This window comes from Equus caballus, chromosome 24 (assembly GCF_041296265.1).
Source record: "Equus caballus isolate H_3958 breed thoroughbred chromosome 24, TB-T2T, whole genome shotgun sequence".
NCBI lineage: Eukaryota > Metazoa > Chordata > Mammalia > Perissodactyla > Equidae > Equus > Equus caballus.
The window spans coordinates 20,734,178-20,759,550 of record NC_091707.1 but is presented as its reverse complement, the minus strand read 5'-3'; the positions used below and the strand labels follow the sequence as shown (position 1 = coordinate 20,759,550).

The 25,373-nt window shown below is 33.4% G+C and overlaps 1 protein-coding gene across 6 annotated transcripts in view; it reads left to right on the top strand.

Moving 5' to 3' along the window:
• Nucleotides 1-21,966, top strand: part of C24H14orf39 (chromosome 24 C14orf39 homolog) — a 44,837-nt gene extending 22,871 nt beyond the window's left edge. For all 6 annotated transcript variants that reach the window (XM_070249186.1, XM_070249185.1, XM_070249188.1 and 3 more), the window contains exons 12-18: nucleotides 4,379-4,464; nucleotides 4,551-4,609; nucleotides 7,304-7,365; nucleotides 8,473-8,651; nucleotides 10,358-10,496; nucleotides 16,216-16,270; nucleotides 20,805-21,966. In XM_070249186.1, the coding sequence (XP_070105287.1) occupies nucleotides 4,379-4,464; nucleotides 4,551-4,609; nucleotides 7,304-7,365; nucleotides 8,473-8,651; nucleotides 10,358-10,496; nucleotides 16,216-16,270; nucleotides 20,805-21,004 (780 nt within the window). In that variant the 3' untranslated portion in view covers nucleotides 21,005-21,966. The remainder of the gene's footprint in view (nucleotides 1-4,378; nucleotides 4,465-4,550; nucleotides 4,610-7,303; nucleotides 7,366-8,472; nucleotides 8,652-10,357; nucleotides 10,497-16,215; nucleotides 16,271-20,804) is intronic.
• Nucleotides 21,967-25,373: the final 3,407 nt, after the last annotated feature.

The window sequence follows — 25,373 nt, the reverse complement described above, 5'->3', positions numbered from 1 at the left end:
AGGGATAACATTAATAGGATAATATTAATAGGGAAAATATTTTATGTTTTTCAAAAGAATAATTTCAAGAGCTGGCCCCGTGGCCGAGTGGTTAAGTTCGTGCACTCCGCTTTGGCAGCCCAGGGTTTCACCAATTCGGATCCTGGGCGCGGGCATGCACCGCTCATCAGGCCATGCTGAGGCGGCGTCCCACATAGCACAACCAGAGGCACTCACAACTAGGATATACAACTATGTACTGGGGGGGTTTTGGGGAGAAGAAGAAAAAAAAAAAAGAAAAAGATTGGCAACAGAGGTTAGCTTGGGTGCCAATCTTTAAGAAAAAAATAATTTTAAAAGAATAATTCACCAAGAAGTCATAAGAACCATGATGCACCAAATTATACAGTTTCAAAATATATAAAGCAAAAATTGATAGAATTCCAAAGAATCGATTGAATCCACAGTTAAAACAGGATAGCTCTCTCAAGAAAAGTACTGACCCTCAGTTTGGGGATTGAGTTTGGCTACAAGTGAAACAATACAAAACTGAAGCAATGAAATAATAGCATCTTAAACAAGATAAACACTTATTTTTCTCTTACTTGCCATGAAACTCTAAAGTATGTGACTCAGGTTCACTTATCAGGGTTGACAGCACCATCTCCACAGTGTCATTATTTCTCAGATGCCATCTATGCTTTCTTTTCCTGCTATCTTAATGCTAAACTTTCACCTCAAGGTCACCTAATGGTTGGAGGTTAACCATTGCAACTTTTCCATCATATCTGCCTTCCCTGCATGAAAAAAGAAAAGGAGGAAGGCTAGCTGAGTCAGCCTCATTTTAGAGGATCTTTCCTGGAAACTCCTTAAACAATTTATGATAATGATTCATCAGCTGGAACTTAGTTACATGGCTGCCTCTAACTGTGGAGAGGTTGAGAAATAGAGGGAAATATAGTTTTTTTGTTTTAAAAGTCAGAAAACAAAGGGAAAGTAGATTTTGGATGGGATAGAAAACTGGCAGTTTCTGCCCGAGAAACAAATCAAGTAGATGAAAAATAAGTAAGGATGTAGAGAATCTGAATAACACAATTAGTAAACTTTTTGCCAAACATACACAGAATTCAGTTAAATTTTTATTTGCTGTATTCCCCAAAATTGATCATTTACTAGAATAAAAAAAGTATCTCAACCAATTCTAAAAAGTTGCTATCTTCACTTACCACAATGTAAAAAAATAGAAATTAAACAATAAGATAGCCTCTCCTCAAAAAACTATGGCTGAGGAAAAAGAAATTCACATACTTTCAAATTACTTTTGGGTTATAGAAGAAATCAAAATAGAATTTAAAAAATATTTAAAAGAATGCTATAAATCAAAACCTGTGGATTGTAGCCAAATTGGTCCTCAGAGAGAAATTTATATTTGAAGACAAATATAATTTTCTAATTATATATGTTATATACATTATATCTACATATCTATATATTATCAATATTATATTATAAATATATTTAATATATATTCATTTGGTTAGAATATTGTGAATATTCTAATAGTATTTTCTAATAAAATTAAAGTTAGCTGAACTTTATGAAAAGCTCAACTCAAAATATGAAAAGAACAAAATAATAAATGCAGACAAAGTAGAAATTAAGAGAGAGAAAAGCATAAATTAATGAAATAAAAAGTTGGGTTAATCAATATAGCCAAAAGATAGTAACTTCTAAATATCAATAAAATTTCAGCAAGTATAAAGAAAAAAAGAGAAGCACCCCCCAAAAGAAAAGAATAAAAAGAGGAAAAAGTTCATTTTGCTACACATATGGAAGAAATCTTTTCAAAGTCCTAAGAGAATACTATGTAAGACTTTATACCAATAAATTTGAAAATTTAGGTGAGATAGACAGTTTTCTAGGACAATATAAGTTGCTGAATAGACTGACAAAGAAAAACGTGAATAGATCAATAACTTAGAAGAAACTGAAATGTAATCACCTATTTCCCTCTTTCCTCACTTACTTCCTTCCCTTCTTCCTCTGCCACACACACACTCTTCAGAACACACCAGACTCAGTTTTTCAAGTGAATTCTACCAAACTTTTAAGGATTAGATCAGAGTTTCTCAACTGTGACACTATTGACATTTTGGACCAGATAATTCTTTGTTGTGGGGTCATCTTGTGACCCAGTAGAGGACAGTAGCTCCTCACCCCCAAGTTATGACAATCAAAACTATCCCCAGACATTTTCAAATGTCCCCCAAGAGATAAAATTGCCCCAAGTTCAGAACCACTGAATTAAATAATCTTTTTTTCTTTCTTTTTTTTTTTGAGGAAGATTAGCCCTGAGCTAACTACTGTCAGTCCTCCGCTTTTTTGCTGAGGAAGCCTGGCCCTGAGCTAACATCCGCGCCCATCTCCCTCTGCTTTGGGTGTGGGACGCCTACCACTGCATGGCATGCCAAGCTGTGCCATGTCCGCACCCGGGATCTGAACCGGTGAACCCCCGGCCGCCGAGAACGTGCGAACTTCACTGCTGCGCCACCGGGCCGGCCCCTAAATAATCTTTTTATATAAACAATTCCAGGGAATAGAAAAAAATTGAACACTAGCCAGAAAAGTGTATATGCCTAATCCATTAGATAGCAAGGACAAGAATAGTGAAAGAAAAGAAAAATTATATGTTAGTCTCAAGAATGAACATGGATGTAAAAATCCTAAATAAGTCATTTGCAAACCAAACTTGGCACCGTAACATTAAAAGAATAACGTATTATGACTAACCTTGGTTTTCCCAAGGAATGCAGTGATGCTTTAGCTTTGGAAAAATCTGTCAATATGATTCACTACATTAACAGATTAATAAGTGATTTTAAATAGAGATTTAAAATAAAAGGTTTTTTAAAAGAATATTAGGGAGATTCATACTATTAGATGTCAAAGTGTTTATTTTCTTACTTTTGTTATTAAGATATAATTCACATATCATAAAATTCACCATTTTAAAGTGTACAATTCAGTGGTTTTTAGGTGGTGTAACCATCACCAGCTTCTAATTCCAGGACATTTTCATCATCCCTCAAATTTTTAAACATTACCAAAATGCAATAATTATATCAGTGTGGTGCAAGAAAAGACAAATTGATCAATGGACTACATAAAAATAAAAAATTTCTATGTGATAAAAGACACTAACAAAGTTAAAAGACAATGACAGAATGAGCAGGGGATTGGTATTCAGAATGTATAATAAAGAAAGATATAATAATTCTTGCATATTAATAAAAGAGCAATAAAAATGGGCAAAAGATAAGGCAGTTTGCAGGAAGGGAAAGACAAGGGGTCATTAACATAACAAGATACCTGACCTCAGGAGTGCAGGGGAATGCAGAGTAAACCAATGAGATACCTGGTTTCACCTATCAGATTTGCAGACATTAAAACGTTTGATGATATCTAATGAGGTCAATGATAGTGGAGTGTTATTTAGTACAACTGCTTTGGAAGACTGGTTCACAAGTACTTATTAAAAATAAAGTGCACATACTCAGCAATTTCTCTTCTTGACATCTACTCTAAACAGATACTTGAAATACTTGTACAAATACTTGTACCAGGAGGCATATTCAAATGTATGTTGTTTAAAACATACATCAAAACAGTGACAACACTTGTTCTTTAAGGAACAAGGTCTTTTTCTTATGATCTAAAAGCACAATAAGATGACAGAATTAAGGCCAATGGCTGTTATAACAGAAATAAATAGGATAAACTTTCCTATTAAAGATATTTTCATTTTGGGTCAAATAAGAAAAATCAGGAACTCTTCAAAATGAGTCACTCAGGAAGAATGAAAGACTTGAAACAATGCAAACATTAGTAAAGCAGTGGTTTAGATATTAATATTTTTAGAAATTTAATTAAAGTTAAAAATGAAATATTAGCTTTTTCATACAAATATAAAAAAGAAAATTTCAGGCTTTAATCTTTTAACCCAGTGTTTTGCTTTCCTTTGTTAGTTTGAAAGGTTATACAGGATAGATACAGAAATCAGGTAATCAGTTGAGAAAATGGTGAGATTCATTTGATTAGTCATGAATATGGGATAACATTTTAAAAGGTTTATCTTAATTGTAGAAATACTACCAAGCGTAGTTATTATACTTGTCAAAAAATCAAATTCCTTGAGAGTCTTAAATGTTTTTTGTTTCCCAGTATTTGACTTAGTGTTTTGTGTGTAGTAGTTTCAGTTCATGTTTGTATTTGTTGTTGATATTGATGATGATGATGACGAGGATGACGATGCTCTTGGAGAGCCCTGAGTAGCCTTGGCAAGCAAAAACTTTTTATTGTTTTGTGTAGCCAATTCTAATGCTTAATTTCTTTTGTTCAGGTATTTAATGACTCTACTGTGAATAACCATTCAAAATGTTCACATGTTGCAGCTATTAAAAGTTCACAAAATTTTATGCAGTTCAGGTAACTTAAAAAATAAGAAAATGCTTTAATTTCTGAAATAATTTAATTCAGAATATTATATTAAAAAATTTTTCATTATATTTTAGATTGTTAACCCCACAGAAACAATCAAATTGCAATCAATGGTTTGAAAAAGGAGATACAGGTATTTGCTGTTTATAATTTTCCTAAGAAGTGAGAGTAACAAATGGTATCAGGCTTTTATGCTATTCAAATAAGTTATTTGGATTGTTTGCATCTCTAGTAAACTGACAGTGCATGCCTAGTTTTTAAATACATTTTCCCCTAAACATAAAACAAGTACATTTCATTGTAGAAAATTTGGAAAACAGAGAAAAATAGAAAAGAAACAAAAATACCACCACCCAGATGTAACCGACATCATATGTACTGGTGTATATTCTTGTCTTTTTTTTCTATGCATAAGTATGTTTTGTTCTTTTATTTTTTCCCCAAAATTTTAAGCATACTATGTATATCATTTTGTATCCTTTTCTTCCCACTTGATACACCGTTGAGGGTATTTTTCCATGCCATTTAATAGATTTTATTTGTAATGACTGTATAATATGCCATTGTATGAATTTGTTATAATTTATTTAGCCATTCTCTCACATTGAATATTTGTTGTTTTCAGGGTTCTTTGCTATTATAAATAATGCTACTATATTCTTTTACATGATTCTCTTACTATCTTTGATTATTTTTGTTGAATAAAATCATAGAAAGATCACAGGATATATATGTGTATGAGTTTGTTGGAACTTTGACACACCCTTGAAAATATTCATTCTCTCTCTATGTATATATGTATGTATATGTGTACATGTATGTATATGTATATATAAAATATATAATATACACACGTTATGTACATATTTTGGTAACCCAGTAATGAATAACAATTATTTCACTCATTAGGCTACATAAAAGTCTTCACTTCTTGTCTGTAGCATGTGGATTACTGACTTTTATTTTGAAGTTCTAAAAATGGCTCATTCTTGCAGTATAAAAATTCTGTAAAAATATGCATATTCAGAATGGTCATATAATATACTGTGAGTCTGTTTCTGCCACTCTCAGTATAGGATTCAGCCAAGACAATGTGCTTATTCCACACAGATGGATTTTCTTCCTGATTTCTTCTGGAAGAAAGAATTTTATTTGCACAAGTGATCTGTTCCACCTGTTTATAATCCTCTATAGATGCCAAGCTGACAGAGTGTTAAGCAAGGGAGAAATGGCTGATTTCTAGGAACAGTACACCCCTGATACAGCTATGTGGGGAAATACATATATCTGGCATAGTCCTAGCTGCCATTGAGCATATATGGTGAGGCTTCATATCCGAGAAAGCATATAATTATCTTAGAAGAAAAAAAACACTCTTTTCAACAATCTCCAAGACTATCTTTTGAAGAAGTTAATGTGCAGTGAAAATAATAGCTGTGACTTAAATGCAAGAGTCAAAACTATAAAGCTTTCAGATGATCACATAGGAAAACATTATTCAAGATAGGAAAGGATTTCTTAAATAAGAATTTAAAAAACCCAATCATCAAAGAAAGATTGATAAAATTGGCTGTATTAAAATTAAGAATTTCTATTCATCAAGAGACACTATAAAAATAATGGAAGGCAAAAGGATGTATTTTCAGTACATAAAACTGTTAAAGGACTAGTTTCCTAAAATTTATAGAAAATTTCTACAAACCAAGAAGAAGACAGACAACCCAATTAGAAATATGCACAAAATACATGAATAGGCACTTCAAATACAGAAACTTTTGTAGCAAGTAAACATATGAAAAGGTGCTCAGCGTGATCAGGAAACTGAAAAATAAAATCATAATGAGATATCATTACACATCCACCAGATTAGCAAAATTCAGAAAGTCTGACACTACTAAGTGTTGATGAGAATGGAGGACTATAGAAACTCTCATAACTGTTGGTAGGAACTTTCGTTTATAAATGACAGATGAGATTATACCTAAATTACAATTGGAGCTAGTAATTTTGTCTGGGGAAATTGAATGATTTCCTAGGGTAGCTCAGGATGGCTAGTTCCCACAACAAAAATTGGTAAATAGTTTGGAAACTAAACCTTGGAAAATAGTTTAACATCTGGTAAAATGAAAGATACACATACCCTATACCTCATAATTTCACTCCTATCTATATATCTAGAGAAATACAAATATGTACAGACAAGTATATATGTAAAAAAATGTTCATAACGTCATTGTTTGTAATACCCTCAAAGCAAAAACACCCGGAATGCTCATTTGTAGTAGAGTGGATAGATATGTGTTTGTGCAGTCAACTGCCTTACATCAGTAAGAGTAAGCAAACTGTCTATATGCAATAATACAGATAAATCCCACAAGCATCTACTAAACAAAAAAAGCAAGATCCTGCACATATATATTATTATTTCATCATATAACATTTTAAAACAGGAAAAATAAACTGTATTGCGTAGGTGATAAAACTATATAAAGCAATCAAGGAAATGCTTATCACAGAAGTCAGGATAGTGGTTACCTCTGAGGACATGGATATGGGGAATATGAGGCTTTTGGAGTACTCATAGTGTTCTGTTTCTTTACCTGAGTGGTGGTTACATGGGTGTTCTCTTTACAATTTTGTTTGTTAAACTTTTCATATAGGTTTTATTCTCTTATTGTTATGTATTGGATTGACCTATATGAAATTGCCATTTTGTTAGGTCAAAAAATTTTAAATATTAGCAGTTTCATGTGGTTCACCTGATATGTTTTATTTACAATGAAATTGCAAAAAGAAAAACAATTTTTTGTTTTCACATAACAAACAGATGCTGAGTGTGGAGATAAAGGGACAGTAAGACAATTAAGAGAATCAAAATGTGCTTCACAAGTAAGTCAATGTTTGCTTTCTAATTTCTAAGCAAAATATTCCAATTTAAAATATTATGTTTTCATTTTAATTTCAGATTTAGTATAATGAAGATTATTTATCTGAGTTCTAGATGTTATTAGTTTGGTAGTTGGGTTGCTATGGTGTTACAGATTCTATCCCTTAGAGAAGTTTTAGATTAAAAAATGAAGCCACAAAAAGTTTACATGAAAATATACAAAAAGAATTGTCTTTAATAATTGACTATATATATTGACACCAAAACTAAATCATCACTGAAGAAAACAATTTTGTTTGGTAAGATTGAGTGATTTGCCAAGCAAATTCAAGATCAGTGTTTGCCACAAAAATATCTCTGAAATATTTTTTAATAGTGGAAAGCTTTAATGATGATAGATATAGACAATGCATGTTGAATTTACCATAGCTACTAAGGGTTAAAACAAGAGAAACAACATAGTCGTATTCTGCTGTAAAAAAATTCCGGTAAAAAGCACATTTTAATTATTTTGGTAGAGGGACCCAAATTGTTTCTGTAGTGGGATTTGGTATAACAAACATATTTGAGAAATCACATTCCTAGCCTACAAAATGATATAAAGAAAAATTAGTATTCAGATTTTCAATCTTTGCAGAGAAAGTAGTATAATGAATTTATAAGGGCAAAAAAAAAAAAAAGGCAAAGAACATAACCAGTGAGAGCAACATTGCTTAGAAATAAATTACTTTTCTCTTTCAAGAGATATCATATACAATTCTTGACCCAGAGCATGATGTGGAAATTTTAAAAGAAAAATAATTTCTGACCATTTTCCATCAATTTTAGTATGTTCTGGTTATCATTTTCTTTTTCAGGTATGGATAGGGGAGGTGGATCTGGGAAGAAAAGAAAAATTAGATAATTAAAAATTAATTACTTTTCCCCTTTTTTGGCAGATATGTTTTGGTATCCCTTTCATCAATTATTCTTATTTTGCCTAGTTTGTCTATGAAATGATAACATCATTAGTTAAAATGGTGTTTTCCACCTCATACATTTTTACGTATGTGAGTTTATTAATGCACTAGCACTCATTTATATAGTCTTCTGTTACTTTGAATTTGCAGGTTCTGTATGCAGAACATTTTGGAAAGCCAATAGAAGATAATAGTGATGAAGTAGAAGAAAGGGCTGAGAATTTTCCACGAACTCCTGAAATTCCTTTATTTTTAAGAACTCCTGAAGCTGTGAAAACACCTGAATCCTTGGAGAAATTAGTGTTCCCCAAAACTCCCACATTTGAAATGTAAGACTTTAATTAATAATTATAATTAAAGAATCTGCATATTGAGTTATATAGTATAAATAATCAATAGGAATAGTAAAATGCTTAAAACTGGTAACTTTAAAAAGTTTTTACTATGGAAAATTTCAAATATACAGAGGAGGGAGAGACTAGTACAATGAACCTCCATGTGCCTATCACCCTCTTTGAACAATTATTAATATTCTGCCATCTTGTTTCATATACCCTCTTTCCCATTTTTCCTGCAGCATTTAGCTGAAGATGACATAGATTCTGAGTGCTTATCCAGTGCGATGATGTACAGATTTATGATTTTCAAAAGGATAAAAAAAAAGTATGAAAAAATTTAAAATGTCAAGCCAAAAAGCTACTATCACCTATGGTAGATTGTGGGCATCATCAAATAATGTTTCAGCAGTTACTTTTCCTGATGTTGTAGTGTCTAAAGCAAGAATTGTCATCTGTTAAGTAACCTCAGTAGGCATAAATATCTCTAACATGATAATTTAACTTTGGAAGCCACAGGTTGGTAGTTTGCAGCCAAGAAAATAGTGCCACATTTATTTAACCTTTTTGTTTAGTTAAATCCGTTCCTTAATGCTGAAACCTTGAGATTCCTCTAAAACATATATCAAATAGATTTTACTTTATCAGGGATCTCTCGCCTGTCTTCTACTTCTGCATTTTAAATTAGTAGTAAGAGTTTTATATATATGAATGTCATGCTTTTGACTCAAACACAGCATGTGCAAAGTGGAACTCACCATCAAATCTGAGAACGGTAAAAGGATGTGGCAGTCATATGCTAAAATCTCTCTTTATGGATGAGAAAACTGATTTGTAAAGTTAAATGACTTATTAATGGTCATGGAGGTAGTTATGGAAGTATCTTCAGACTTCCGTTATATTTAACAAATGCTTATGTAACACTATGTCTAAGCATTTTATAAATATTGCTTATTAAATATTCACAACTTTATGAGATGCAAGTACATTATTATTCTTATTTTATAGATGAGTAAAGAGAATCACAGGTGATAAAACTCGTCAGTGATGGAGTTGAGATTCAAACCCAGGCAGTTCTGCCTCCAGAATCCATGCTTTTGACTACTGTGTTCTGTACTGTCTTGTCTAATTACTTTTCCCACATCATCTTATAGTTTCACTCTCTTTTGCAACAATCTGTAATGGCTGGCTTCTTATCAAGACTAAAATCTTGTGACTGGCTTTCACGATCTTGTGAAAAGTATAGCGTCAGGGTTAACAGCTTACATTTTGAATCTGGATTGCTGCATTCAAATCCCAATGCTGGCACTTAAATTCTTTTGAGTAAATCATTTAACCTTTCTGTGCTTCAAAATCCTCTTCTGTAAAACAGGTGATAATCATAGAACCTATTTCATAGGGTTATTATGATCAATAAGTAAGTCAATGCCAATGGAAATACCTGGACTAGAGCTTGACAGTTTATTCTCAATAGGAATTCATTATTATTATTCTATAATTGATTGTTCTACTTTACTTAACGTTATTCTCCACCCAAAACCATCGTTTTCTTCATAGGTTTGTCACTTCAGTAATTACATCCTCCTTATCCCTACTCTCCTAATTCTTACCTCTATGACATTGCTTATGGTGCTTACGAGTCTGTAGTATTTAATAATAGATTTTTAACATCTTGATGATTTCTTATTTCTCTATAACAGAAATAGAAATACAATACCTGAAGGTCAAACACAAAAGGAATCCCCTGGATTTTCTTTTATTATGAGTTATACTTCTAGATCACCTGGATTGAATTTATTTGATTCTTCTATATTTGATTCAGAAATCTCATCAGACCAGGTAATATGAGAAGCTAAAGTTTTATTTCTAAAAAATTGTATACTGGAACCTCAAGTAATTTTAATTCTTTTGTACCAAACTGTCTTGGGGGAGAGTAAAAAACAGGCAATTTTTTTTTTATTGAGTTATTGATAGGTTACAATCTTGTGAAATTTCACTTGTACATTAATGTTTGTCAGTCATGTTGTAGGTGCACCACTTCACCCTTTGTGCCCACCCCCCACCCCACCTTTCCCCTGGTATCCACTAAACTGTTCTTGGTCCATAGTTTTAAATTCCTCATATGAGTGGAGTCATACACAGATTATCTTTCTCTTGCTGGCTTATTTGACTTAACATAATTCTCTCAAGGTCCATCCATGTTATTGCAAATGGAATGATTTTGTTCTGTTTTGCAGCTGAGTAGTATTCCATTGTATATATGTACCACATCTTCTTTATCCATTCGTCTGTTGATGGGCACTTAGGTTGCTTCCACATCTTGGCTATTGTAAACAGTGCTGCAATAAACATTGGGGTGCACAGGACTTTTGGGATTGCTGACTTCAGGCTCTTTGGATAAATACCCAGTAGTGGGATGGCTGGATCGTATGGTAGCTCTATTTTTAGTTTTTTGAGGAATCTCCATACTGTTTTCCATAGTGGCTGCACCAGTTTGCATTCCCACCAGCAGTGTATGAGGGTTCCTTTTTCTCCGCAACCTCTCCAACATTTGTTGCTATTAGTTTTAGATATTTTTGTCATTCTAACGGGTGTAAGGTGATATCTTAGTGTAGTTTTGATTTGCATTTCCCTGATGATCAGCGATGATGAGCATCTTTTCATGTGCCTATTGGCCATCCCTATATCTTCTTTGGAGAAATGTCTGTTCATGTCTCCAGCCCATTTTTTGTTTGGGTTGTTTGATGTTTTGTGATTGAGTTGCGAGAGTTCTTTATATATTAAGGATATTAAGCCTTTGTCAGATATATGACTTGCAAATATTTTTTCCCAGTTAGTGGGTTGTTTTTTTGTTTCAATCCTGTTTTCATTTGCCTTGAAAAAGCTCTTTAATCTGATGAAGTCCCATTTGTTTATTCTTTCTATTGTTTCCCTTCTCTGAGAAGGCATGGTGTCCGAAAAGATCCTTTTAATACTGATGTCAAAGAGTGTACTGCCTACATTTTCTTCCAGAAGCCTTATGGTTTCAGGTCTCACCTTTAGGTCTTTAATCCATTTTGAGTTTATTTTGGTGAATGGTGAAAAAGAATGGTCAATTTTCATTCTTTTACATGTGGCTTTCCAGTTTTCCCAGCACCATTTGTTGAAAAGACTTTCTTTTCTCTATTGTATGCCCTCAGCTCCTTTGTCAAAGATAAGCTGTCCATAGATGTGTGGTTTTATTTCTGGGCTTTCAATTTTGTTCCATTGATCTGTGCACCTGTTTTTGTACCAGTACCATGCTGAAAAACAGGCAATTTTTTTAAAAGATACCCATTATCTTTTTTGTTTTTATTTATTTTTTTGCTGAGGAAGATTCACCCTGAGCTAACATCTGTGCCAATCTTCCTCTTTTTCGTATGTGGGATACCTACAACAGCATGGCTTGCCAAGCAGTGCCATGCCCGCACCCGGGATCCAAACTGGTGAACTCCGGGCCGCTGAAGTTAATGTGCTCACTTAACTGCTGTGCAACCAGGCCTGCCCCTCCATTTCTTTTTATAATAATCAATCATACTTGAATAAATACTGTTATGCACAGATTTACATTTCTTTGACAATTAATAAGGAAAGCTGTTTTTCCCAGAGATTTTGTAAGTCAGTTGAATTTCTTTTTCAGTGAATTATCTATTCACCAAATGGACTTTTCCATACCTCTACTGAGGCAGTAGTTTTTCTTATTGGTACATATAAGCTCTTTATATATTAAAGATATTAATTCTTTGTCATTACCGCAAATATTTTATATTACTATCATTTTGCTGTTAAAATTTTTTTAACATTTAGAAGTTTAAATTTTGTATGTAACCAAACCCAAACTCCAAACTCTTTTTTTTTCTTTTGGCTCTTCTTCCACTGTTTTTATGCTCAGAGAATCCTCCTCTTAAGAACCAGTAAATATTCACCTGTATTTCCTTTGAAATATCTTATGGTTAACATTTTTAATTTAATACATCTACTTGTGTACAGTGTTGAGTGCCTAATTTATCCCTATTAATTTGTGGTCCCATTTTTATCACATTCCAAATTCTTTTGTTTCAAGACCTGCTAGCTCATACCACTGGTTAGTCTATCAATTCGTGTATCAGTATCACCCTACTTTGATTGCTCTAGGTTTACAGGATGTTTTAATAATTAGAAAGTGAAGTCCCCCCTCGCCAGTTTCTATTTCATAATATTCTCATATTATTAATGTCTGTAGGATCCATAATGATACCAATATAGGTATCTTTCATTCCTAATATAGGTAAATTGACTTATCTTTTTCTTTGTCAGTCTATGAGAAATTTATAAATCTTGTCAATTTTTTTCAAAGAACAAACTTTGGCTTTGTTAATTTTCTCTCTTCTTTGTTTTCTGTTCATTGATTTCTCTTATTGTTTCACTCTACTTACTTTGTTTACTTTGTTCTTCTTTTTCTTGTTTTTCAAGGTGGAACCTTAGGTCACTGATTTTAGGCCTTTCTTCTTTTCTATTATTTAAATTACTAATTAAATTACTTAAAGCTGTCATTTTGTTCTGGTTTTGACAGCATCCCATAATTTTTGATATGCTGAATTTTCATAATCATTCATTTCAAAATCTTTTCTAATTTCTCTTCATGATTTCTCCTTTGATCTTGTATGGCCTAAATATTTAGGATTTTCCTAATATCTTGTTATTAATCTCTAATTTAAATCTATTGTGCTCAGAGAACATACTCTGTATTATTTTAATCCTTTTAAATTTAGTAAGTCTCCTTTTATGACCCAGAACATGGTCGTTCTTGGTGAATGTACCATCAGCAGTTGAAAAGAATATATATGCTGCAGTTGCTGGATATGGTGTACTATAAATGTCAATCAGGTGAAGACAGTTGGTGGTGGTAAAGATCTTATAAAAGATCTTTATTGATTGTGTTGTCTAATTCTATCAGCTGCTGAGAGAGGGGTATTAAAAATTCCAACTATGCTTGTGTTTTTGTCTATTTCTCCCTTTAATTCTGTCAATTTTTGTTTCTGTATATTGAAGCTATTATTAGGTGCATACACATTTGTCATTGTTAGATCTTCCTTATGAATTGACCCTTTTATCCTTATGCAGTGTCCCTCTTTATCCCTAGCAACATTCTTTGTCTTGAAGACTACCTATAGCAATACCAATATAGCCACTGTGACCTTCTTATGCTTTCAGTTTTCATGACATATGTTTTATCCATTTACTTTCAACCTGTCTTTGTCTTTATATTTAAAATGTGTCTCTTGTAGTTGAGTCAGGCTTTTTATCCATTCTTACAATTACTGCCTTTTAATGGAGTGTTTAGCCCATTCATGATTGATGTAACTCTTAAAAGTTCATATTTTAATAATGGTTTACTATTTGTTTTCTGTTTGTTCCCTTTGTGTTTTGTTACTGTTTCTTCTTTTCTGCCTTCTTCTGGGTTAAGTATTTTTTAGAATTCCATTTTAATTTATTACCAATATTATTGTTGAACATTTGTCGATTATTCTTGATCAAGAAACTTAGTAATTATTTGCCAGTCTCCTTCCCCAACCCCACCACTACAAAAACAAAACGAAAAATTAAAGATAAACAGTGTTGTCAGGATTCCAACTAGATTTGAATTGGATTACATTTATAAGTTATTTAGAAAAGAAATACATATTTACAATATTTTCTTCCTATACAGTTCCTTCATATACCTTTCTTTCTATGCAATAATTTTTTAAAGTAATTTTTGTAATTTTCTTTATCCAAATGTACATTTCCTGTTAAGATTACATATACGTATTCTGCATTTATATTACTATTGTAAATAAGAATTAAGTAACCTTAGTCTATTTTTTCATGCCCAGGATACACCTTCCAAGAATTATCTGTCTTTGAAATAAACATTTAAACAAAAATTGACAAAAGCTGAAGACATGAAACACTATGAAATGTATATGGCACTACACTATCCGTCAACAAATTTCTAATTTCAAAAATTTAACACAAGCTGTGGGATGCAGGAATAAAATATTCCAGTTCACATAACATTGACTAAATGTGACTAACTTCAATAAGCAATAACAATATAATACCTATGATATTACATCACATTTCTACTTATTACAGTGTTAAGTGGTTAGAACTTTTCTAAGTGCTCTACATACACTCATCTAATATTCACAAACCCTAGGGTAAAAATTATTTTTCCATTTTACCATAAGAAACAGAGTTACATACCCCAAATTCCACATCTAGTACGCACCCAAGTAGTCTGGCTTCAGAGCCCCGTCTTAATCACTACACTATGTTGTCTCTACTGATCAAATACAGCATGTCTTAATTTTCAGTTTCAATTGCTAAATACAGAAATAAGCACTTCATCATGATTTCTATCACTGAACAGGGGAAATCACTAGTAGAAGGAAATTCTTTAGGGCTTTTGAAACTAACCAATGATAATGCTGCTATGTACACACATGCAGATGAAAAGACCAACTAATAACCTGGAGCATTTTTCACACTGAGAATATGTAGAAGTTTGTTTAGAAGTTAGACATGTGAACTATGAAGCCAAATAAATTTTTTAAGTGCCTTTAACTGCAATTTAACTCATCCCTATAGTGAGATTCTTTTTTTATGAATAGATGTCAATTTAGGGCACCTGAAGTTGAAAACAAAAAAAATAATGGGGAGAGGGCTGGCCCTGTGGCCTAGTGATTAAGTTCAGCATGCTCCACTTTGGCAGCCTGGATTTGGTTCCCAGGCATGGACTTACACCACTCATTGGCAGCCACGATGTGGCGGCAACCCACATATGAAAAAGAGGAAGATTGTTAGCTCAGGGCCAGTCTTCCTCAGCAAAAAGAGGAGGATTGGCAGCAGATGTTAGCTCAGGGCTAATGTTCCTCAAAAAAAAAAGGAAACAACGTAAATATCCAAAATAAAAGAATGATTGAAACTCCATGGTATGTTCATATGGAGGACTGTTATAGTGCTATAAAAAGAATTAGATTTTAGAGTAGTGAGAGAAAAATGTTCATAATGCAATATTAAGAGACAAAAAAGAAGACAGAAAACTATGTTGTCATGATCCTATTTTTCTTAAAGCCTGTTTACAGAGAACACAGACTCTTTTGGTAGCAAAACTTGGTCTGAACTGACATGAGGCTATCGTACTTCCTATTACTCTTATAGTCAAGAAAACAGTACCAAGGACCTGACTTGTAAAAGAGCTTCAGAATAAAGCAAAGGTTATTAGAATTTTAATTGTATTAATATTCCAAAGTAGGAACCATCCTTAATACAATATATATTGCCTATTAATCTTACCTGTTAACAGAATCAAATCAGTAAGCCTTATTTTAATATAAGTAAATGATAGGTTTTGAAGATAGATCTCTTTTTAAATACAATAGTGTACTATGTAGAGTGTTGCCATTTTGTCTGCTCTAATTATGCTTATTAGAACTAAACTTTAGATTCAAATATAAATGATATATATTGAGTCTACTGATTTCATGAGTAATATTTAATGGAAATTATTTTTCAGTTTAATGAACATTCTGCAGGAAATTTAAATCCTCTCTCATCACAACAAGAAATTGGTAAGTGATTTGAAGTTTCCTGCATATAAAAACATGCCCCTTTGTATTTAGTTTCTCACTAATTGATTTCCTTAGGCATTCAGTTTATTCTTTAAAAATTATTGTTACTTCTGCACTACTCATTGATTGTTACTATTTTTTTAGCAATTAGCTTCTTTTCTCACTGTTTAACTGAAACTTGCTTTCTCTAATATTACTAATGACCTCCCAATTATCAAATGTTATGGGTATTTTGTACTTAGCATATTCAGTCTTTTTGCAGCATTTGATATAGTTGACTATTCCCGTCTTCTTTCTGGAGTTTTTGGGTTTCCTCCTCTCTCTCTTGTGCTTATTTTTTATTGAATCTTCTTTCTTCTTTTATCCCTTGGTGAATTAATTCATTCAATGTATAAATATATATGTGTGTATATATAGTATATTTTATATCAGTTACTGCTTTTGGCTCTGGCTATAGAATAGTGAACAAGAATGCAAAGTTCTTAATAAAGTTTGTGTTCTAGTGGGAGAGACTGAAAATAGACAAATGATTATATAATATATTAGTGCACTAAACAACAGTTGATAGGGTTTGAATTTTTAATCTAATATTAGGCTTACTTAGCTTTATAGAAAGATGCAAGATAGGAGATAACGGCATGTTATCTTTGTCTCATTGAGAGGCCCACTAGCTACCCAAATAATAAGCTTTCTTTTGCCACCTCACCTATGTGGGACATGTAAGACTGATAGGCACAAAAGTCATTGTGCATGTGGGTTACCTTGACACGCAAAAGCTGCAACGTCAGTTTCCACCAGTGTTTTATATCATTCTAATCATGAGGCCCAAGGCCTGTGTACTAACTTGTAGCTCCTCTAATTCAGGTGCAGTCCCACACAGTAGATTAGGCAGACATATTCTACATTTACCTAAATTCTGTATTTTCTAAGAAAGCAGTGTGATGAGAAGTCAGCCCTCAAAGTCATTGTTCCAGGTGGGCCTGGATCAGCGCAGGCTTGATGTTAACTCTTTATTCACTGGTGGTAAGTATTATGAAGAAAACTAAAGCAGAGTAAGGGAAATAGGGAGTACTTGGGTTGGGAGGGTGGTTGCTGCGTTATAAGGAAGTCAGGGAAGGTAAAAGGCAACATTTGAGCAGAGACCTGAGAAGGTGTGGGTCCAAACTACTGGGATAAGTGTTCTGGGCAGAGAGTGCAAAGGCCTTGAGATGGGAGTGTGCTCAGCATGTTTCATTGAACAGTTGGTAAATTGGTATGATTGGGATCAAATAAGGGAGGAGAAACTGGTAGGAGATTAAATCAGAAAGGTTGGAGGGGAAGCAAACCATAGGGGGCCCTTAGACCATTAAGGACTTTGGGGTTTTTTCTGAGTGAGATGGGAAGCCATTGGAGTTTTGAGCAAAGGACTGAAGTGATCTCACAGATTTTAAAAGAATTACTTGGCTGCTATATGGAGAACAGACTGCGTGGAAACAAGGATGAAATCAGGGAGATTGATCAGGAAGCTATTAAAATAATACAGGTGAGAATTGATGACGGTGAGGATGGTGGAATTGGAAGTGGCGAGAAGAGGCCAGATGTTGATCACTAAGTTTTCTGAAGATAGCGTTTTAAGGATTTGGACTGAATGTAAGGATTAAGACAAAGAAACAAGGGTGATGCCAAGATTTTTGACATGAATAACTATAAGAATGGAGTTGCCATTTATTGGAATATGGAAGGCTATAGAAATTATTTTGAGATTGACAGGAGCTGGAGGTTAGTTTTGGAAGTGTTATCATTGAAAAGCCTGTATTAGATATCCAAATTAGAGTAAAGTAAGGCGCTGGCCTTGTTGCCTAGTGGTTAAGTTCTGTGTGCTCTGCTTTGGCAGCTCTGGTTCAGTTCCCAGGTGTTGACCTGCACCACTCATCAGCGGGCATGCTGTGGCAGGGACCCACATACAAAATAGAGGAAGATTGGCACAGATGTTAGCTCAGGGTGAATTTTCTTAAAAAAAAGTAAAGTAAGAAATTATATATATGAATCTGGAATTCAGTGGGGTAGAAAAATTTTGGAATTGTCACAACTGTTGTTTAATGCTGTGAGATCAAATCAAATCTATCAATTGTAGACATTCTTTAAATATTCATCATCTAAAATGTTAAATCTATTTACATTCTCTCCTTTGATGCTCTCATTCATTTAACACTCATTCACTTCAGTGCATTCAAATATTATAATACAAGTAATGACCAGATTCATATCTTTCCTCCCTGACTTCTCCTAAACTCTGGGACCTTATTTCTGATGATGTAATTGATATCTCTTTATATCTAAGACATCTTTTGACATTAAAAACTCAGAATATCTGAAAACGAACTTGTTCTCCTTCTGATATACCTAATGGCATTTCCATTATTCTAGCTGCCAAGACTCAGAACATCAATGATAATTATAACTTCTCTCTGTGCCTGTGACCACATTCAGCTAGTCATCAAGTTTTATCAGTTCTCCCTGAAATATTTATTTCTTTTTCTTTTCTATTTTCGTTGAAACCATTATATTTCAAACTCTTATTACCATTCACTTGGGCTATTACAGTAACATCATAAGTGGTCTTTTCATCCTTTCAGCTTACGTATAGATCACAGTCCAATTAATCTTCCTTTTGCATAATGTTGGCCATTTCACTCCCCTGGTCAAATTCTTTTAGTACCTCCCCATGGAGTATCAAATTATGCTCCTACTTTTCTAACCTACTTCCAATATACGTTTTAAACCTTTTCTCTTATAAGAATATCCTATGCTTGTCCAGACTGAAGAACTCATTGGATCCCAAATATGCCTACACTTTCTTACCTGCTTTTTTCTTCCTGAAATTCTCAACTTCCATCTCTTTCTAACCATCTTTTCAAGACCAAGTTCTCTTCCATAAATCTTTTATTTCCCCCTTCAACCTTCCATTCCAAAATGATTGCTTCCTCACTTTTCTGAATCTCTTCTTTTTTGTTCTTTTTTACATTCTACCATCTGTCATTTATGAATATATATAAAATCTCTTCTAGTTACAGGGTCTTTTCGGGAAGGGACTCTGTTTTATTCATGTTGGAATTCTCCACAGCACCTAGACTACTGGCTTGCACAGTAATTTATTATTTTATTTAAAATGAGCATAGGAGTTTTATGAAGACTTGTTATGAACCTTCTTTTCTTCTGAAATAAAAAGTCCCATCAAATTCATTTATTCAAAAGGAGATTCAAGATTTTAGTTTTCTCTGGATCTAGAAGCTATATTATAGCTATTTTCCTTTGTTTAAGTCTTATGGACGTGTGCTTAAATCAATGGAAAAATAAAGTGAGAAAGAGCGAGAAGAACTTAAGTCTCTGGTAATCATTCAGTCCATCCATCTGTCCATCCGTCCATTCATCCACCCACCCACCTACCCTACTGCTGGTTGGCTCAGCTTTATTTAGGGTGACATAACTGAGATGTTTAAAAATATATGAAATTTCAAAATGGCACAAAGTAAATTCTTTTGCTTAATGTACTACTTGAATTAGCTTTCTATGGAAAAAATATAGATGTGTTAAAAGATTTGTTTCAAGTAAGTCTTTGGGTTACTGTATATTTTTAATTGTTTAATAATAATTAAAAATTATAATTAAGATGTTAAATATATTTTTATATTTAGAGTCTTAATGAATGAAAAATAATATTTTTTCTTAATGGAAATTCTGAGAATCATAAGCTAAGTAATTCTTTATGTAAAGTGGATTTCAAAAATTCCTTTTAAAACTATAGAACTCTTTTCACTGTTCCTTGAACAGTGCCATGAACAGTATATTGTAGTTACTCAGTAAATAATAGTTGAATAAGTTTGACTTATGCTGTATCTCTCAGATCCAGCATTTCTTTCTCCATTTCCTTTGCTACGACTGTAGGTAAGGCCAAACTTTCATCATCCCTTTTCTGTTATCCCCACTTCTGGATACTCTCCTGTTCCAGACTTTCTACACATTCTCTCCTGAATAATCCTGATAAAGCAGTTCAAATCCTGCCATATCTCTGCTTGAAAACTTTTAATGGCTTCCTGTTAGCTACCAAATAAAGTCTAGATTCTGTAGTTGGACAGTCATCAATCTTTCCAAGCTCATCTTCATTACTTCCCTTTTAGTAACTCTATTATTTCTCAGTACTCTTGACGAGCTCAGTTGGTTTCTGTTGCCCTTATACCTTCTGTGCACACCTGTTTCTTGCTTCTGTGCTGTTCTCTTCAGTTGAGGTGTTTTACCCCTCTTTCTACCTTGTATACTGGTTCTTTTTATACTTGAGTTCAAATTACTTGTAAGTACAGTTTAGGTTTGAATTTTTTAACCTTCCATAGTACCAAGGACAATACTTTACACATAAGAGGAATATAGTTAAATATCTTCTTAATAGATAAATGATTCAGTGTTCCCCTATTTATTGTATGTAGTATACTGTAAATCAGTAGGTTATGTAAATTATGTAACATGAATAGCATGATATTGTAATATTTATCTTCCTCAGGAAACTTATTTGGGAAACCAGAAGGAGAAGATGGCTTTACATTTTCTTTTCCATCAGATTCTTCAACTCATACATTTGGAGCTGGAAAAGATGATTTTAGTTTTCCATTTTCATTTGAACGAGATCAAAACTCAACACCTTCTTCTGTCAAAGGTTTTTCATCTTCCTCACAAAATACAACCCAATTTACTTTTTTTTGAACTAGTTACTAATTTCTTGAATTATTTTACTGCTCTGTAATTATCTAGGGTATGAATTTATGTTACTTAAGATATGAAGGCTACTTTCTTTTGTTGATTAAAGCATAATGGCCTTCCATAGTTGCATTATTTGATTATATTTATTTAAATATTGAAAGAAATTAAGCTTATATCATCTAATTTAGTTTCTGTGTGTGGCATTAGCTATCATTATTCATTTTGGTTTTGATTTTGCAAGCCATATTCAATCAGAACTTTTATTAATCTTAATAGAATTTGATGCTTTTCCTATTAATCTTTATTGTAAATGTCAAGCCTGCCTCTTCCCAGAACGTAAGTTTAATTCTGGTAGTAATTTAGGTGCTTTGATAAGAACAAGAACTCCTTCTGGCCCTGAGAAGACCTTTTAGCAGTAACTGTGCAGAATTACTATGTACTTTAATGAGGTGTACTTTGTACTTTAGCTGCTAAAAAATGCTTTTAAAATTATTGTGTTTCACTTGTGCTTCATTTTTGCAGTATGCAGAGTGTTACTTTAATAATAATCTCAAAGGATTTATGTTACTGATAGTGAATAAAATGTGTTATTTTATTCTAATACAACAAATGGTAAAATTCTAATTTTATTAGTTATTCTAATATCTTTGATGGAAGGAAATTAAACATGAAGGACTACTGTAATTTCTTAAAATTGGATTGTTGTATTAAAGATGATAACTGTTAAATATGTGTTTTTGCTTAAACTTTTTTGAAGAACATTTGAAATTTTGTTTCCTGTCTTCAACAAAAATATTCACATTTTTATTTTGTATGCAGTATTTTCCTGTCAATCAATTATATAGCTTAAATGAAGATATTTAAAATTTGATGAAATTATATAAACATATTGCTCAATATCTTTGTATTTTGTGCTTTTTAAATTAGTTGTAGTCAGTTATCAAGTAATAAAGAGTCTGACTCTGTATTTTGGTTTGTGATTTCTGACAGATTTTAAGCCTTACTTTCTTTTTTCCCCCGTTCTGCCCCATGTCTGGTCAAGCTGATAAGAAAGCCCACATGCTCCCTTCTTTGGCACCAGTGGGACATTCAAACCATGTATAGGAACTCTTGCCCTGGCTCCACTCCTCACCACCATAAAAACCCAAAGCCAGTCTCCTTTCTCTGCTCTCTCAAGCCATCTTCAGCCCAGCTTGGGAAGGCTATCCTGCTCTCCCCAGAAAACATTATTATATGAGTAATAAACCTTTTAATATTCTTTTTGAGGGGTATATGGTGTCAATCAGTTTCAATGTCCAAAACAAATTTGAGGTGAGAGTCTGTCCTCTTCAGGGTGTCCACAACATATCACAATTGTATTAAATTAAGCCTTCCCAAATACTTTGTAGAAATCAGAAGGATGAACTAGCTAATGATAGAATTTAAGAAAACTTTGGACTGTGTTTTTTAAAAAAAACCTTCAACAACTAGTCAAAAGATGAAAATTTCAGTTAAAAAGCTGGAGTTTTTGTTTTTATATCGAGTGTTTTATTGACACTGTGATTGAATTAATTGGTAGTTTTGGTATACAGTCATGCACAACATAACATTTTAGTCAACGATGGACAACATATATGACAGTGGTCCCATAAGATTAGTACCATATCACCTAAGGGTATAGTAGGCTATAGCATCCAGGTTTGTGTAGGTACACTTTATGGTGTTCACACAGTGACAGAATTGCCTAATAACACATTTCTCAGGGCGTGTACCTGTCTGAAGTGATGCATGACTATAATAAAGTCATTGACTATATATGAGAAAGGAGAAAAATGTTGTAATTGGTTTATTTGTTATTAGAAGTTAACTGATTTTAGCCTTAAGAGATCCAGTGATTACTTAGTTTATTTTTACTTTAAATAGAGACATGCCTAGCATACCAGTATGGTTAGATTTATCGTATATCAATAAAAGGTAAAATAAAGTATTTTAAAAATATTTACAGTGTACATGGCATTTTGAGGGCATATAGAAGAGCTAAAAGACATAGTGTTATATTCAAGGAGCTTATAATTTAGTTGTTAATAAACCAATTACATTTTTTATAACTTATGAAACAGCAAAAACTAAAATGGTTTCTAATCAAATTCTATCGCTTATAACTTGATTTGTGGTAGAGAAGAGATTGAGTGCTCTAAGAATTAGAAGAAGATAAGTCATCATGGACTGGAAAGCATGGGAAAGAGTCACTGAAGAGGGAGGATTTCAATTAGGACTTTAAAGTTGTTTAGATTGTAAAATTCTTGAGTATAATCCTGATGCCTTTTTTGGCTTTGCATTTTTTATTGCCTAACTGTAGTGGCTAGTGTTTTGTAGTATTTCATTGAACACTTATTGAATTAATTGAATTAAACAATTGGTAAAGGAGGCAAGGAGGGCTTTCTAGGTAAGGAGAACAGTATGGGCAAAAGAAAAATGCAATCATAAATTTAGTATGTGTGGAGGAAATTCAAGAATAGGCCTAATTGGAGTGGAGAGTAATAGTAGGCATTTGAATTTAATATATATGGTAGGACTGATTTATAGAGGATCTATAAGTGTTTTGATTTAATTTCTGAGCCCAGTAAGGATCTTGTGTCTTAAATGCCAGAGTTGCAAGAGAAAAGGAATGGCTAAGAAAGATTAAACTGCCAATACAGTCAGAGGTGGGAGAAATTAGACTTAGATAAACCAATTAGGAGGCAATTGCTCTGGTCCAGGTATGCCGTGATAAGCTCCAGGTGATAACAACTAATTGTCTTGTGGTTTGATACTGCTGACGGTCAATATTGGGAAAGTCTACCTCGTCTAAAAGAATTACATTTGATTGAATACCATCTGGGTATAAGATAAAAGGAGAAAGGAACCAGAGTTATTTGGTGGTGTTTGAATATCATAGGTATTGTGCATGTGCAGTGTTTGTAATACAGATCACAAAAACAAGGTTGTATAATCAAATAGCCTTCTAAAGATAATTTTTTAAAGAGCCGTATTTCCCTAAAGATAAATCAAATATGCTGCTATCTTCAAGGCAGGAATTTCTCTCTACTTCTACTCAGTAAGATTTCAGAAATAATGGGGTCTAGTCCCAAAGCCCTCTGTTACATTTAGAAGAAAAAGTAATACTGCCTATCTAATTATGTTTAAGAAAAAAGCTATTTTAATGTGATTAGACTAATTTTCCTCTCAATGATTAGGAATGGTATTCCAAGAATACTAGAGGAATATTCCAAAATCAACCAAGGCTCTGATTTATTCCCGAAGGAAGTCTAAGCACACAATAGCTGCTGGGCTATTACTGCTTCTCAGTGGACAGAGGTAGGCTCTCTCAGTAGACAGAGCTAGGAAATGTGTGTGTGTATACTAATCTGTACATACATGTGTCTGTCTATCTTATCTATCGTCTATATGTAAAACAAAACAAAAAACGTGAGCTTATACTTATAACTCCAGCAACATGAGGGTCATTTTAGTATTTATTCTCTTTTTGCTTCTTTCTGACTTCTTTCTCTGACAGTGAGAAACCTGGCTTTCGTTATGTACAATTTATTTACTGCATTGTTCAACTGTAGGATACATGTAAAGTAGTTTCAGAATTGTGAACCTAGATCCTGTAAGAAACACAGTTATCAATTTGGGTATATTAGTTTCCTGTGGCCACTGTAGCAAATTACCACAAACCTTGTAAATTGAAACAACAGGAATTTATTCTCTCACAGTTCTGGAGCCAGAAGTCCAAACGCCAAAATCAAGGTGTTGGCAGGACTGTGCTTTCTCCCAAGGCTCTGGGGTAGAATCTGTTGCTTGCCTCTTTCAGTTTCTGGTGCCTGCTGGCATTCCTTGGTTTGTGTCCACATCACTGCAGTTTTCAAGGTCATTGTATTAGTCAGGGTTCAGAGAAACAGAACCAGCAGCATCCATCTCTATCTATTGATTTGTTTTAAGAATTTGGGTGTCATGATTATGGAGGTTGCAAATCCGAAATCTCTAGGGCAGGTTGGCAGGCTGGAAATTCAGGTAAGAGGTGATATTGCAATCTTGAGTCTGAAATCTGCAGGGCAGACCAGGCAGGCTGAAAACTCAGGCAAGGTTTCTATGTTACAGTCTTGAAGCCAGATTCCTTCTTCAGGAAACCTCAGTCTTTGCCTCTGAGGCCTTCAACTGATAGGATAAAGCCCACCCACATTGTGGAGAGTAATCTGCCTTACTCAAAGTCTACTGATTTAAATGTTAATGACATTAAAAAACAATACCTTCACAGGGTCCAGCTGGTAGTGTAGTGATTAAGTTCATGTGCTCCACTTTGGCAGCCCAGGGTTCGCAGGTTCAGATCCTGGGTGTGGACCTACACACC